Raw genomic sequence first — 15,239 nt, 5'->3', positions numbered from 1 at the left:
ACAAATATAAATATGAGGATTTATTTACTCAAAAGCGATAAATAATGATAGATTTGAGGAGATATATTTATACACACATTTATTATTAAAATTATTAAAAACAATATTAAATAAGATATGTGGTGAAATTTTAAAATTAAATAAAATTAATACAATAAAATATTTTATCCAACCAACTTATAAGTATAGTGCTTATTAGCACCAAATGAAAAACAAGTCCCCAACTTTTTTTTCTTTAATCTCATAAACTCAAAATATTATAAACAAACTGATAAACTTATTTTTAGAACGTATATATTAGTTTAATTAGATTATAAGTTAAAACAAATACTCTCGTAATATTTAAAAACTCAAATTGGCATGCTATCTTGAGTTTGAAGGAGTTGTTAACATAATTAGTATAAACCAATGGGATTTAATTAAACATGATTATAGGCATTGACTCACATGATTTTGGACTATGATTGTATTTTAGGATTAGATTATACATGATTATGGGAATTAAGTTACATGAGTTTAGGCTATGACTTATCATGATTATAAAATTATATATTGTATAACCAATTGTAAATAAGTTTGTATCAATTTAAAGCCTTGTTTGGTTCAAACGGCCTAATTTTTTAGAAATTCACTTTCTATTTTTTGGGAAATAACTTAACTGGGTTAGAAAAAGTAAGTTACTTTTCCTCTGATTAAGAAAGTGAAAGTTTTGGCTTTTTAGAAAATCAAAGCGTATAACCAACCAAACAAGTCCTCAAAATTTGAAAATTTTGAGTGAATTACACCCGACCTAAAAATCCTGATATGTCTCAAGTTTGTTGTCTCTATCAGTCCCAAGTCCTCAACAGGCAATGCAGGGAGTGGTCCATGCACAAGCTGGAGAATTAGATCTTTACGGGCCGTATAAATGGTGAAATTTGCTTTTTGTTATGAAAAGTTGTATCAGAACAAAGGAATAAAATTGGATGGTTGAAAATAATTTGAATTATGAGTGGTTGAAATAATTAATATTTTCCCATTATTTAAAATTAATAAATTAAGAGCCCAATAAAGGAGAGCCAGTGCTTTTTCTTAAAATTCATGCTAATTTGTGAGTCAATGAAAGAGAAATAAAATTCATGTTAATAGATGGCCATTATAAATATCATTGCATCTTAAATTTATAATAAATTAAATTTAAATAAAAAAAATCAGTAGGAAAACAATTATTTCATTTTTTGGTCTAAAATATTTTATAATTTTTTTTAATTCATCACATATTAAAATTTATATTTTTATATAATATTTAAATAATTTTAGGGATTTTAACTTAATTTTTTTATTATTTTATTTGAAAATACACTTATTTTCCTATAAATTCCATTAAAAAAAAACTCATTAAGTTTTATTTATTTTTTAATCAATTTGACTATAAATCTATTCCAATTCAATTTTATGTCAAGAATAACAAATGAATTTTGACCTTAATGCAAGTTTTTTTTTTTTCTAGAATAAAAAGGGTTTTGAATTTTAAGCAATTGAAAATTATTTTAAAATTTTATAACTCAAAATTTTTAATATTAATGTGAAATTAGTGAAATTTTTAATAGAAAAATAAAAGACACATAAATAATTTTACATCCAACATAGAATTAAACTTATTACAAATTTATATATTTGGAGGAATCTCTAATCACTAATAATATTAGAATAAAAAAATTATAAAAATAAAAAATATTTAATTAATTAGAAATAAAGTACAAAAGATAAGTATAAATTAACATATTATATTTTTTCATAAATAAAACCAACTATACAAAAAATAATATAAAGAATTTAAAAGACCAGATAATATTGATTGAGCATATAGATTGAACAATAAACGAGTTGTGTGTTCTACTGTTTGACTTCATGTTTTTTTTTTTTAAAACTCGTTAGATAATCTTCAAATTTAGATTTTTCATTGAAGGAAATATTTGCACTTCCTAAAGTACTCTTCTCTAAAAAAAAATATTTCAACAACAAAAACATATAAAAACTTTGGGAGAAGGTATTTGAACTATATATAAGACTTTGGCAAACCTTATTTCTTGAGCTAGCTTTTGGATGGAGTCAGGCCCGGTCCATTCTCTCTATATAGTACTAGAGTCTATCCTGCTCCAATGTTAGTCCACTTGCATATGTGTTTATCTGTAAATTTCATACTCTAAATATTCATGCCTAGGCATGTTTGTAAGAGGGAGGGGGAGTTGCTATCTCATATTAGTTTAGGATAATTTATTTGTGCTATATATAAGACTTAGAAAATCTTCTTATCTTGAGCTACCTTTTGGAGTGGAGTTAGACCCAATTCATTTTCTATACAATTAAAGGAAAAAAAAAAACCCACAAAAACTCAAGATTTACTAATAAGAATATATTTGAGAATTTATTTACTCAAAATCAATCAATAATGATAGATTTGAGGAAATATGACTAAAATCCGTTTCAAACGAAAAGAAATATGCAAATTATTAGGGAAAAAAAACAACACAAAAGAAAGGGAAAGTTTGCTACCAGTGAAAATACTTACCAGTAGCCATCTAAAGAGAAAGATGAGAAAAATAAAGGAGAATAAGAGATTTTAAGAGAGAAGGCAAAGTTCTCTAGAATCATAAATTAAAATATCATAATAAATAATGTCACAAAATATAAATACACCATCAACTTAAAACTCTTAAATTTTGGGAAGTATTTTTATTTTTTTTTTTACCACTAATAGTTGGTTCTTAACATATTATTTAGGATAACTTATAAATTAACTTTTAAAGTATGTTAAAAATTATAAATCAAATTCTTTATTATCAATTAAAATAAATTAATTTTACTCAATTTAAGCGTATCAAAAGTCACATGACCTTTTTATCACGTGTGTGTTGGATTGCAAACTTGTTTGTTACACTAAGATCTCAATTGTGTAGTATGAATATGTCGACTCTCACATTCTCTCATCTTCTACCTTTCTTCTTTTTACTTTCTTTTAGTTTTACAAAGGCTAAAAGACCCTAAATAATCATGTAGAACATCACATATGCATCTCTTTCATGTACTTGCAAGCTTTTTTTAAGTTTAATTTCATGTTCAATTATATTGTTTTAGGGCAACTTGTAAACTATGTGTAACTTTCTAGGGACGTATTGCTACTGCCTAACCTAAAAGTCATAGTTAGGCATGTTTTTTCAGTCCCAACAATAATTTTCCTAAATTGTACATAAAAAAGTCGTACAATTTTCATATATGGCTCATCTTTATGTGATTTGTAGTTTATGAGTTATGATTTTTCAAAGTTTTATATTTGATTGCGTACGATTTGCATATACCTGAACATTGCAAAGACATAACTCAATGAAGCTTTCACATTATTAGATGATTCCTACACCTAAAATTGAGCTCAGGATTATATTTTATGTTTTAAGTTTCTCTTAACTCTATTTAATTCGATATGCAAACTTTTTATAAAGTACAATAAATAAACAGTACTTTTGAACTTTTATTTTATTTTTTCTGTAATTTTTTTAGTGGTTTTTTTTCTAAGTTCTTGTATAATGTCTTGAGAACATTGGCATAAAGTTTCATTCATTTTTTAACATGTTTATTATTTTTTACATATTTTTCTTCATTGTTACCTTTGTATGGAAAAAAGTTAAAACAAGGTAATTTAATTTGTTTCTTTTGTTTAAATCCAAAACTATCTTGTTTTTATTTTTTGTGGTGCTCTTAGAACATCATAGACATGGCTTAGGAGAGGAGAGGTGATGGCAAGGGTTGATTCATGACCCAAGCTGGATAGTATTGGATTAGGGTTCTAACTTCTCACTCATTTTTTTGTGTTCTTACTTTCCTTGTTTAATTTGTTTCCTTATTTGTATTCATATATATAGTAACAAATAAATATACTAATTAACAAATATGGCAAGTAGTTTAATTATTTTCCTTAATCAAATATGGCAAGTAGTTTAATTGTTTTCCTTAATCAAATATGGTGAGTTTAATTAAGGTAAGTTTTAAACATGTTAACTATACAAACAGGGCAAGTAAGATCTTCCCCAAACAAGGCAAGTAAACATCAAAGAAGGCAAGAAGGACCTAATAGCAATAAGGCAATCCTAGGAGTACCAAAGGTGGCCAAAGTACAAATATGACTGCAATACCTCTTGCATGGTGTACTGGCCAAATGAGCCATGTAATCGAACTAAGGCCTTTCTTTTAAGATTTTGGGTTGTATTCTTTTCTCCTTCCCCTTCCTTTAATTGTAGGTTTTTAAAGGTTTTGTAATTTTTTCTCCTCCCCCTTTCTTTGGATTTTTTTTTCTTGTCTTTTAACTTATGCATGTAAATTGGACTTACTAAATTAACTTAAGGAAATAAGATAAAAATAAAAGAAGTGTTGCATATTTAGAGAAATGGAGATGTATGCTTAGGGGTTGTCTTTATCTTTGATTATCTTTCACATGTCAAATCAAGCTAAAGCATGTAATAAACTTAGTAACATGTTAATTAGGGCAACATGGTAAAAATGGTAATAAATCTAAATTTAGAAATAAAGCATTAATTAGGGCTACAAAATGTGTATGTTATGGTTGTTGTATGCTTAGTTGAACAATGTATGCTTGTAATTTAAATATGCATATCATATGATTAAGAACGTCGATAAAGAAATAATAAGACATGCTATAAGTAACACAAATGGAGGTTGGTCCTTGTTCTCAAGTAAGTCCAGGTGAAAAGGGTGCATAACGCATTCTCTCTTCCATACCTACTATCCCGAACCTGAGCCATTAAGCTCATGATAAGAAAAGGGTAATAGACCTCTATGAGGGGTGGCGTAGTTGCCCATGTCCCTTCTAAAGATTTTGTCCCGGTTATTATCTGAGTGGTGACTCTAGTCAATCCACCACCTTTTGAGGCATTAATATCCAAACTCTATGGTAATGTTATGGGAAGATGGAGTTAAACCAGTCCAATAAATATAAATCTGCCGCCCATTTCAGCTTGTCATGAAAATCACAATATTTTATCTTCTGCTACTTGCTCTCTAAAAGTGCAACATGTTCCACTTATTCCTCAAAAGATGGCATGATCTTGGAAAACCACCTATTAATGCTCCCTATCCATATAACAACTTCCTTATGTTGTGTAACTATTTTTGTTATCTAGTAACAAAAACTTGATTTTAGGAATCAATTGACATGCTTCCCACTCCAAGGATAATTGTCCAATATGATTTTTAATCTTCCTCCAACTTAAACCATGGGCTGGCCATTTTAAGTGAACAATTTAATTTTAATTCTTGAAGCCATAGTTAATTAGGGCCTAAAAAATTAAAATTCAATTATGGTGCAAACAGCTTTATATTTAATTTTGGTAATAAAATGGTCAAATTTAGTATAGTTTATTGTTAATTATAAGTTAAATTAATAAATATCCTTAACCGTTCTTTTAATTTGAAATAATTACGTCTCTCATATTATTTTGTTAACAAAATGGTATATACATGTTTAAATTTTAAATTTAAATAATTATATATTTTATATTTAGATAATGATATGTTTTGTGTTTAATATATATATATGTCAAAACATAATAAATATATTTTTTTTATTAATTTGTCCATTAAGCATCACGTTATAGGCATAATATATATGTATATATTATATTTTAAATATAAAATATATAATAAATTAAATATAAATTTTAAATGAAGTGATCATTTTATTAACAAAATAAAATTTGATAAATATAATTATTTTAAATTTAAAACAATATTTTTATCATTTAAGTTATAATTAATGATAATTTGAATTTTATTTAAACGAAAATGTCTATTTTATTTATGAAATTAGATTTAAAAAATTAACTTATTTTAAATTAAAATAAAAGTATTAATCGAAAATTTATTTTACATTATGTAAGAATTAATTTACCCTATTATTTAACACAACAAAAGGTATAATAAGGTTGCTAAAATCTAAAAATTGTGAAAATGGGGCCCATGCAGCCCATCTAATTTTCGAAGGTGACGTGCGGGAATGGCCATGGAGTAAGAAAAAGTTGAACACTCAGCACACGATCACTGGTTAGGCCTGAAAGAGACGCCATGGACCAAAGGGCAGAGCATCCAATGACAATAACGCCTACACTTGCCTACCTTTGGATATCCTTTGTCCCTCTCTCTCTTTTTCCTATATATACACACACACACACATATCTGGACTTGTCCTGAGCCAGTAGTTGGTGGGTTTGTTCTTTCGAAAAAGATCAGCACTCTATTATTTTAATCCGGTCACAACACCAACAAGAAACGTGAGCCTGCTCATCTCTTGTTTTCTTGCTTTCTCTTCTTTTCTCTTCTTTTCTGATGTGAATGTATTTCTTTTATTATTTGCATATATGGATTGCTATTATCTTGTGTTTTACTGCCATTACTACATGTTTGTTTTGGTTTTTTTATTTTTTATTTTTTATTTTTTTTCCCTTTCTGGGTTTTCTTTCTTGAGTGGGGAATTTTCTTGGTGGGATTGCAGCTGGAGTGGAGGAAAGGGAAAGTGAGCCCAATTGTGAGTAGCTTAAAGGCTAGGTTGAATCTGAAACCGATGCCGTTGAATATATTTCATGATGCTGATGGACTGCCCAGGATTATCTTGAGTGAGCCCTCTGGTTCATCTGCTGAGGTGATTTTAAGCTCCTCCTCCTCCTCCTCCTCCTCCTCCTTCTTCTTCTCTCTTTTTAAGTTTTCCTCCTTTTCAGTTATCATTTGAGTTTTGTTGATTTCGCATGAAATGAATATGATGGTCCAAACAATTATGGTGGTATAAAAAGTAATTTAAACATTTAGAATCACATAATTAATAAATTTGGGCGAAAAGTAAAACAAATTTTGATGGTCAGTTGAAGAGCCATTAAATTCTTGAGAATTTTAAGGTTGGGGGTTAATAATAATGGGGAATTAGTGAATATATAGAAAACGGGAGTAACAAGTATTTCAAGGAGTTAGCATCCTTATTCTTTAGGCATGATTCTATAAAAATTGATTGTATTTTTAATATTTTTTATTGTCAGAAAATCGAGCTTTCTCAAAGGCCATAATTCTCTCTCTCTCTCTCTCTCTCTCTCTCTCTCTCTCTCTTTTCCTTTTCTTTGTAAATGTGTTGCTTTGGAGACTGTCAATGATGATGTGTCCTGCAAAATTAGGCTGCTGGTATGACTCTACCTTAATTAAAAAAAAAAGTAAATTTAATCAATGTTAAACTTCGTTTTTCACCATCTTCTACAATGGCCAAATATTAGAAAGAAAAAGGAAAAGGGTACCTCAATTTTTGCAGTTACTAATTGCGCAAACAAATTGTTTCAGGTGCTTCTGTATGGTGGACAGGTTGTTTCCTGGAAGAATGAACGCGGAGAAGAATTACTTTTCATGAGCAGAAAGGTGAGCCATTTTTCTTAGCTATTTTGATTGGAGTTTTGTGCTTATAATTGTGTTTGTGCTTCATTTGAAACTTTTTTACATTCTAGAAATGAGAATATTGATCTTTGTGATAGTTTCTTTACAAATAACTGTGTCTTTAAGGGGTAGTAGTTATTAGTTTGGATGTTAACTTTCACTTTCAATTTTTTACTTGTCTGGTCGTTCAATCTTAGCTTTTGGCAAAGGGAAAGCCACTTCCTTCCAGCAGTTTGGGAACAACAGCTTAATGTTCATCCAGCAACCCTCTCAGCATGATGGTAAACAAATTAGCTGGCCTAAAAATCTACAAACATGACAAATAACAAATTATTTAGATTCTAAACATATTTTAAATTCGTATATGATAGTATGATACAATTATCTATCTCATAATTATTACAACACATTCCATTCTTGTTGAAAAGATCGGGCTTTAAGTCTTTTCCAAACTCAGCTGTTTTTGATTGAGTTGTTATATGTACTAAATCAACAGATATCTCCGCAACTTCTGGTCATGGTGGATTTCTCTTGTTTGTAGGCTGTTTGGAAGCCACCTAAAGCCATCAGGGGAGGTATACCAGTCTGCTTTCCACAGGTTTGTGTGACAAGAAATCAAGAAGAATGTAATTCACTTTTATAATGGTCAGGATTATAAGTTCTTATTCAGTGCTGCTATTTCAGTTTGGGAATCTTGGTTTACTAGAGCAGCATGGATTTGCAAGGAACAGATTGTGGTCACTGGATAGTGATCCTTCACCTTTGTCCCCAGTGAATAACCAGTCATCAGTGGATCTGATACTGAAGTCCACAGAAGAGGATGTGAAGACTTGGCCACGTGGGTATGCATGTTGTGCACAAACCTAAGACTAGATTGAGGATGTATATATATACGTTTGTATATTTGAATCTTTACCTTGTGATTTTCTACAGCTTTGAGTTGCGACTTCGTATCTCTCTCAGTCCTGGGAAGCTCACTTTGATCCCTCGTGTGAGAAATACAGATAACAAGGCCTTCTCTTTTACATTTGCACTCTGTAACTACTTGTCTGTGTCAGATATCAGGTTTGTCTTATGAATTTTCAAAATCTCTATTTGTTCGTAATGGCACACACAGATACGGTGAAGTTTGTCTCTGTTGCCATTCTCTTGATGACAAAGTCCCATTTTCTCTGCATTTTGCATATTTTTACACACTTTTGCCATCAGCATATATGCTAAATTCTTGTCGTGACTTGTAGAAAGCATCTCTTATTAAAAGATTAATTTGGAAGATGTTTCATTTCCATCCTTTACAGATGGGTTACATTGCATGATGCTGTTTATTTGCAGTGAAGTGCGTGTTGAGGGCTTGGAGACTCTTGATTATTTTGATAATCTAATGCACAGAGAAAGATTCACTGAGCAGGCAGATGCAATTACGTTTGATGCCGAGGTATTACATTTTATTGTTCTTATGCTTTCAACCTTTATGTAAATTTATTGGAGGGAAACTACAATGGTACTGGCCACCGTTTACTAATAGTTTATGGTTTCATACAGTTTCTCTGAATCCCTTCATTTGAGTTCACATATGTATTGAAGTATTTCCCTTTTCACATTGCTCATGTATTTATCAGATTGATAGGGTATATTTGAGCACCCCTACAAAGATTGCTATTATTGACCATGAGAAGAAGAGAACCTTTGTGCTGCGGAAGGATGGCATGCCTGATGCAGGTGCTAAAATGTTATCCTGATGCCCTAATGGTATCTGATTGTTTTCTACTTCTTATTTTTATTCTGATAGTTTTGTGACTCTTGGATATCATTAACGTTGCAGTTCTGTGGAATCCTTGGCACAAAAAGGCCAAGGCTCTCCAAGATTTGGGAGATGAGGAATATAAAACAATGATATGTGTGGATTCTGCTGCTATTGAAACCCCAATTGTCTTGAAACCTTTTGAAGAGTGGAAGGGCCACCAAGAACTCTCTAATGTGTCATCAAGTTATTGCAGTGGGCAGTTGGATCCTAGGAAAGTTCTTTACGGCTTTCAATGATCTCACCCTTGTAATGCATGGAGGAGATTTTCTTGTAAGCTATAACTGTCATATTATTGTAAAATATGCATGCACTTACTTTGTCTATGTATTATCTTTAGGATTCTTAGAGCAAGATTTAATTATCATATTCTGAGGTGACACTGTCACATTGTTTGAGCAACAATCTTTTTTTTTTTTTTTTTTTTTTTTTTTTATGTTGCCTCGTTGTGATGGGTTTGTATGTCTCTATGATCTCAAGATATAGTTGAATGAGCTAGTTTGATGATACTAGTCTACATTTTGTTGAAACCTTGAAAGTAGAATCATTAAATTCATGTTGTTCACCAAACAACATAGAGGAATGGGGATTGACAACATTCGCATCCTGTCACAGAACCAGCTACAATCTCACTATAATCCTCATTATTGAGCAATTGCTCAGTCACTGCTCACTAGGAAGTGGACCTAGACCTTATTCCTTTCTGCCTGGAAATTGTCCTGATATGAGACTAAAAGAGAGAAAGCAAGGACATCCCAAATTTTTCTTTGGCATCTTTATCAAATGGATCATCTCCCAAATACATGTGGATGTATGCCCTGCAGAGAAGTTCACTCTCAACTTTGCTAACCACCTCATCCATCACTGCAAAGATCAGAAATGGATTTGACATTAGATTTTGTTGTGTAGTTAGTGCATAACATCAGAATATGCAGTTTGTCAGAGCCTAACCTTTAGTTTGGAGAACAAATCCAGGAAGGCGAGAAATCTCAATTACAGAGCCACTTGTTAGCTTTATTTCATCTGGTGCTTGACCCATGACCCTATCATTTAAACACACGAGCTGAATTTTGGCAGCAGCTAAGTACATAACGGTAACTGTGATGATAAGGAATAAGGTGTTGGAAAATTTACTTGTTTGCAAGCTCTTCATTCTTCTTCCCACCAGTCAGTTTCTTTATGGATGCTCCTAGACCTTCATCAAAGTTCTTTTTTACCATGCTCATGGTGAGTCTAGAAAACACAATAACCAGCCTCACCATCATGGGCAAATCACTGTCAATTGCCACCTGATACATTTCCTTGCTTGGTTTTGCTGGGGCTTTTCCAATGTTTGACTTGAGGAGATCTTTCAGCTTCTCATTGTCTGTATATATCCCTGCAAAATGGAAATAAAAAAGGGGAATACTATAAAGCAAAAAGCAATGTACATGAATTGGAAAAATTAGGTTCTGAGATATAAAATTTACCAAAGCCATAAATCTTGATGCCCATGCCTAGCATGGACTTCTTCCTCAAACCAACACTTAGCAACTGCTTCCCATCATCCAACTTAACCGGAAAGGAAACCCCAGTCTTAGGTTCAACCTCAATTCCTACCTCTTCTTTCTTCTCCTCTTCCTTTGGCGCCTCACGTTCGGCTTCTTTTCCAGCTGTTTTCATCTCTTCTTGAACTTTTTCCACAGTTGGCTCTCCAATAGCCTTCCCTGCATTCTCACAGTTCACTCCGTTCGTAGCCTTCTGTTCAACGCCATTCACCTTCTCCTCTACTGGTGTCTGATCCTTGGCAGCAACATTCTCAGAAAGGGTTGCCATTCTTCAACAATGCAATGCTATGGAGAAGAACAGAGGAAGAGTTTTAGCGGTTGTGTTGGTTGGAAATTGCAAGGGCGCAGAGAACACAAGTGTTTATATAGGAAGCGGAAGGTGAGAAAGATCAGAAGGCATTTAATTGGCATTTGAGGCTTGTCCTACCTCGGTATGAGCATTAGATAAGTGAAGCTTAGCCAATGGTGCAAGATCAAATTCTAATTCTTGAAGCATCAAAAGTTCAGCTTGTGAATTTTATTTGGATTGAATTCATAGCATTTTCAAAATTTCACCCACATCAGGGGATTTCACACATTTCAAGATCTTACCCTTGTTTAATGGTGACTTGTCTGAATTGAGAAGTACATGTGATGTTTCATTCATGGCCATTGCACACTTGCAACATTGGATAAAAGCTTTGAATTGCTCAAGAAATTGTTACGAGCTACCTCTCCTGACAATCTCTTTAGTTTTCTTAATAAAAATTTATAAATTTAATAAAATTATTATGTTAAAAAAGTCTGAAGATACGATTAATTATTTTAATATAGTAATATTGAAATCGTTTTTTGACCTGTAACCATGGGCTTGTGAGTTGGAATCTCAATGGGCTTCCTGGACAGGTCTGTGTTCGATCCCAGGGCCTCCACTAAGGCGTGGATTGGCTACTAGCTCATCATCTCTTCCTTCTTTCGTAACGTAGACAGAGCAAAGAAGCTTGATAGACGGTTTAGGGTTTTGCACAGAGGAGGAGGAGGAAAGCTATGAAGGAAGAAAAAAGCAGAAAACGCAAGAGATTCAAGCATGTAAAATCACAAAATAAACATAAACCTTCTCCATCTAACAACGCCACCCAAATTCATAAAGAACCTGAACCTGAAAATCCTTCTTCTTCGAAGAAGCCAAAGTCATCCTCTTTCCTTGACAAGGTCCTATTCTGTCCCTGTTACATACAATCACGTTTGAAATGAATGAAATTGAGAATATTTTTTTATTGAATTGAAATTTTTGTACACATGCAGATGCGAGCGAGGTTATCAGGGGGACATTTCCGCATGCTTAATGAAAAGCTCTACACTTGCACGTAATTTTCTTGTTTTGCTTGCTCCTTTTAAGTGTTTTTTTCATGAATTTCAATTATCAATTATATTAATTTCTTCAATTGGGTTTTCCCTAAATTGTTTTTTATCCCCAAAAATATGCAGAATATGATGCTTGGAGCTTGCCATTCTTATTTGTAATTGTTTCTTAATATTCTCTCTTAATCAAACTTGATGAATTTCAATTTACTTAGATTGATGAATGTTTAGTGAAGCTGATGACATGCTTAATGAAAAGCTCTACACTTGCACGTAATTTTCTTGTTTTGCTTGCTTCTTTTAAGTGCTTTTTTCATGAATTTCAATTATCAATTATAGTAGTTTCTTCAATTGGGTTTTCCCTAAATTGTTTTTTATCCCCAAAAATATGGAGAATATGATGCTTGGAGCTTGCCATTCTTATTTGTAATTGTTTCTTAATATTCTCTCTTAATCAAACTTGATGAATTTCAATTTACTTAGATTGATGAATGTTTAGTGAAGCTGATGATTATTTTTTTCGTTGTGTAACGCTTACTGGTCCTTGACATCAATAAGAAAGCTATGCCTTTCTATTTGGAAGCAATTTGATCCTTTTCTTTTCCTTTTTCTTTTATCAGTGGAGAAGAGGCCCTTAACTATTTCAAGGAAGACCCATCCTTGTTTGATATGGTATGTTCCATTGCAGATTACGATATATATTTTTCTTTTCTTTTTCATTCTTCAGTGACAATATCTATAATTTCATTTTTTTCTCCAATCATGTGAAGTATAAGCTTATGCTAACTAAATGAATGTTAGGGTATCAAAGTTAAATTTCGTCCAATATAGAACATTGGATATAATTTTTGCTGACTTCTGTGATGATCTTATTCTTCTTAAGCTGTTTACATTCTCACAATAATAGTTAGTCTCACAATTTGAGAATGTCTGTTGATATGCCTGAAAATTTTTTTCTTTAGATTTCTCTTATCTACAGTTGTAAAACATCATTTGTATCATTGAATGATTTTTTTTCCTGGTTGTTCTTGATTTTATTTTTACTTGCATGGCCAGTATCATTCTGGATACCAAGAACAAATGTCACATTGGCCTGAGCAGCCGGTAAATATAATCATAAATTGGCTAAAAGATCGCAGTTCTTTAGTTGTGGCTGATTTTGGCTGTGGTGAGTTTTTGCCTAATTCCAGTTTCTATTTCTAGGTTGTACAGTAATTACCGGACTCATATTTGTAAATTGTGTGTTTGTGTGTGTACTACTCGCTGATTAGTTCTTTGGTTGTTTTGTCAATTTCTTCTTCCTCCTTGTGTTCCAGGAGATGCACGCCTCGCAAAAAATGTGAAGAATAAAGTTTTCTCTTTTGATCTTGTATCCAAGGACCCTTCAGTAATTGCTTGTGATATGTCAAATGTATGTGACTTGTTTATGTTGCTTTTGATGGTTATATAAAATAGCATGGATCAATGGCAAAGATCCTTTGAGATCAAAATCTTTTGTCGCAGAATGTCTATATACCTGTTATAACAGGTTTTCATTATTGATCATATACTGGTATTTCTGGCAGACACCCCTTGACGCCTCATCTGTAGATGTTGCAGTCTTTTGCCTCTCATTGATGGGCACTAACTTTCCAAGTTACCTTCAGGAAGCACACAGAGTTCTTAAGCCAAAGTTTGTTCTCAGTGCTTTTTTTAAGGTTTTGGATTCCCTTTGTTGGTTATTTTTAGTTCATTGTATAACTCTTCTCTCTCTCTCTCTCTGTTGTGTTTTTTTAACAGTGGTTGGCTATTGATAGCAGAGGTGAAGAGCAGATTTGACCCAAACACTGGAGGAGCTGATCCAAATAAGTTTTCAAAAGCCGTTACAGATCTTGGATTTGCTTCAATGCTCAAGGTCTATAAATAGTCCTCCCATTTGCTTGCTAAACTAATTTTCTTATCCTTGTTACTGATAAAAATTATGTGCAGGATTTCTCGAATAAAATGTTTATTTTGTTATACTTCCGAAAGAAGGTGAGTTGCTTTTGAAGATTAATTGTTGCTTTGAGTTTCATGTAGCACTTGATTTATCTGCTCAAAAAATTGTTTAAGAGTTCATTCATAGTTGTGTATGAGTTGATGCATATGAGTAATCTGTTCATCATCCCTCCTTTGCAGGAGAAGCAAAGTTCAAAGAGGAAAGAAATTGAATGGCCCGAGTTGAAACCTTGTTTATACAAGCGTCGGTGAGATGAAAAGTGAAATGATCTTGTTGTGATGTTATTACGAGACAACTTGGAGAATCATGGTTCTGCAAATTGTAGTATGTGTAAGATTGGATTAAGTTAGTGAAATTTTGTTATTTATTCTTATGTTCCTTGATGAACTCTCAAAGATTTTTCCTGGATCTGAAAGAGATTACTTGGGTTCTCCCAATAACTAAAAAATGTATCATGTAACTAGAGTTCACGGTGGTGGAGGAATTGGATCAGGAAGGATTCCAAAGAATTGATCTTTATTTTAGTTGTTAAATCTTTCTTTGATTGATCAATGTGTGATATAGATCATAAATTATGCAATTGTGGCAGCCTTATACATACATAAGCCGGCAGGCATATAATATCTCTATTCGGAAGGCATTGGTTTACCTGTCATTCAGGTCAAATTAGCCATAGATTATGATGAGTCTTACTATGATCAATGGTCGGGATAAATCTATTATACATATAACGAATTTTATTCTATAATTTTCCTGAAATTATGAAAAGATGCGATGCTCAACAACTTGGAGAGTATGTCTACTTATGCTTTTTTTTAATTAATTATAAGTACTTTAATATTGGTGTCAATTATGTATAGTTTAATAATTCGTAATCACCTTAATTGCTAAGTAGACTGTAGAGTATATTATTCATGCATAAAGTATGAAAAAGGAGCTGCTTTTAACATGGAAGAGCAAGATTGTGTAAAAATTGATTTCTTTGTTTTTTTCATATTTTATACATTGATGATGATTGATTCAGATATTTTAAAAAGATTCACATAATTAATTAAAATTTAAAATTTGGATTTAATTTTCAATTCTTCAGGATTACTGTTTATTAACTCTGATA

General features: G+C 31.9%; 3 protein-coding genes across 6 annotated transcripts; 2 read left to right on the top strand and 1 right to left on the bottom strand.

Moving 5' to 3' along the window:
* The first annotated feature begins 6,010 nt into the window (after positions 1–6,010).
* On the top strand, positions 6,011–9,664 carry LOC110648523 (putative glucose-6-phosphate 1-epimerase). Of its 3 annotated transcripts, none has more exons than XM_021802783.2 (9): positions 6,013–6,320; positions 6,542–6,688; positions 7,369–7,443; positions 8,000–8,056; positions 8,143–8,300; positions 8,392–8,523; positions 8,791–8,893; positions 9,078–9,177; positions 9,281–9,664. In XM_021802783.2, the coding sequence occupies exons 2-9, from the start codon at positions 6,611–6,613 to the stop codon at positions 9,496–9,498; spliced, it is 921 nt and encodes a 306-aa protein (XP_021658475.2). In that variant the 5' UTR covers positions 6,013–6,320; positions 6,542–6,610; the 3' UTR covers positions 9,499–9,664. The 3 variants fall into 3 exon arrangements, with proteins under 3 accessions (XP_021658476.2, XP_021658475.2, XP_057991989.1); XM_058136006.1 differs by lacking the exon at positions 6,013–6,320 and adding an exon at positions 7,656–7,739 and having other exon boundaries at positions 6,616–6,688; XM_021802784.2 differs by lacking the exon at positions 6,542–6,688 and having other exon boundaries at positions 6,011–6,320.
* Positions 9,665–9,778: 114 nt separating this feature from the next.
* Positions 9,779–11,375, bottom strand: LOC110648524 (chalcone isomerase-like protein 1). Its single transcript, XM_021802787.2, has 4 exons — positions 10,729–11,375; positions 10,394–10,637; positions 10,211–10,302; positions 9,779–10,123 (listed from the first exon to the last, which is right to left on the bottom strand). The coding sequence occupies exons 1-4, from the start codon at positions 11,072–11,074 to the stop codon at positions 9,990–9,992; spliced, it is 816 nt and encodes a 271-aa protein (XP_021658479.2). The 5' UTR covers positions 11,075–11,375; the 3' UTR covers positions 9,779–9,989.
* A 321-nt stretch (positions 11,376–11,696) lies between these two features.
* LOC110648522 (ribosomal RNA-processing protein 8) lies at positions 11,697–14,658 on the top strand. Of its 2 annotated transcripts, none has more exons than XM_021802780.2 (9): positions 11,697–11,997; positions 12,091–12,152; positions 12,768–12,819; positions 13,204–13,315; positions 13,464–13,558; positions 13,713–13,819; positions 13,927–14,041; positions 14,116–14,160; positions 14,305–14,658. In XM_021802780.2, the coding sequence occupies exons 1-9, from the start codon at positions 11,833–11,835 to the stop codon at positions 14,374–14,376; spliced, it is 825 nt and encodes a 274-aa protein (XP_021658472.2). In that variant the 5' UTR covers positions 11,697–11,832; the 3' UTR covers positions 14,377–14,658. The 2 variants fall into 2 exon arrangements, with proteins under 2 accessions (XP_021658472.2, XP_021658473.2); XM_021802781.2 differs by having other exon boundaries at positions 11,750–11,997; positions 13,467–13,558.
* Positions 14,659–15,239: the final 581 nt, after the last annotated feature.

The sequence above is a fragment of the Hevea brasiliensis genome, chromosome 15, assembly GCF_030052815.1.
Source record: "Hevea brasiliensis isolate MT/VB/25A 57/8 chromosome 15, ASM3005281v1, whole genome shotgun sequence".
Classification (NCBI taxonomy): Eukaryota; Viridiplantae; Streptophyta; class Magnoliopsida; order Malpighiales; family Euphorbiaceae; genus Hevea; species Hevea brasiliensis.
The sequence above is the reverse complement of the archived record's forward strand: the minus strand, read 5'-3'. Positions and strand labels throughout refer to the sequence as shown.

Coding starts and splice junctions, on each gene's coding strand:
- LOC110648523 (XM_021802783.2), top strand. CDS start 6,611: ATGCCGTTGAATATATTTCATGATGCTGATGGACTGCCCAGGATTATC. Junction 8,057..8,142: donor TACCAGTCTGCTTTCCACAG/GTTTGTGTGACA, acceptor CTGCTATTTCAG/TTTGGGAATCTTGGTTTACT. Junction 8,301..8,391: donor GTGAAGACTTGGCCACGTGG/GTATGCATGTTG, acceptor GATTTTCTACAG/CTTTGAGTTGCGACTTCGTA.
- LOC110648524 (XM_021802787.2), bottom strand. CDS start 11,074: ATGGCAACCCTTTCTGAGAATGTTGCTGCCAAGGATCAGACACCAGTA. Junction 10,638..10,728: donor CATCAAGATTTATGGCTTTG/GTAAATTTTATA, acceptor TCCATTTTGCAG/GGATATATACAGACAATGAG. Junction 10,303..10,393: donor AATGAAGAGCTTGCAAACAA/GTAAATTTTCCA, acceptor TTTAAATGATAG/GGTCATGGGTCAAGCACCAG.
- LOC110648522 (XM_021802780.2), top strand. CDS start 11,833: ATGAAGGAAGAAAAAAGCAGAAAACGCAAGAGATTCAAGCATGTAAAA. Junction 12,153..12,767: donor GAAAAGCTCTACACTTGCAC/GTAATTTTCTTG, acceptor TTCTTTTATCAG/TGGAGAAGAGGCCCTTAACT. Junction 13,559..13,712: donor TTGCTTGTGATATGTCAAAT/GTATGTGACTTG, acceptor TATTTCTGGCAG/ACACCCCTTGACGCCTCATC.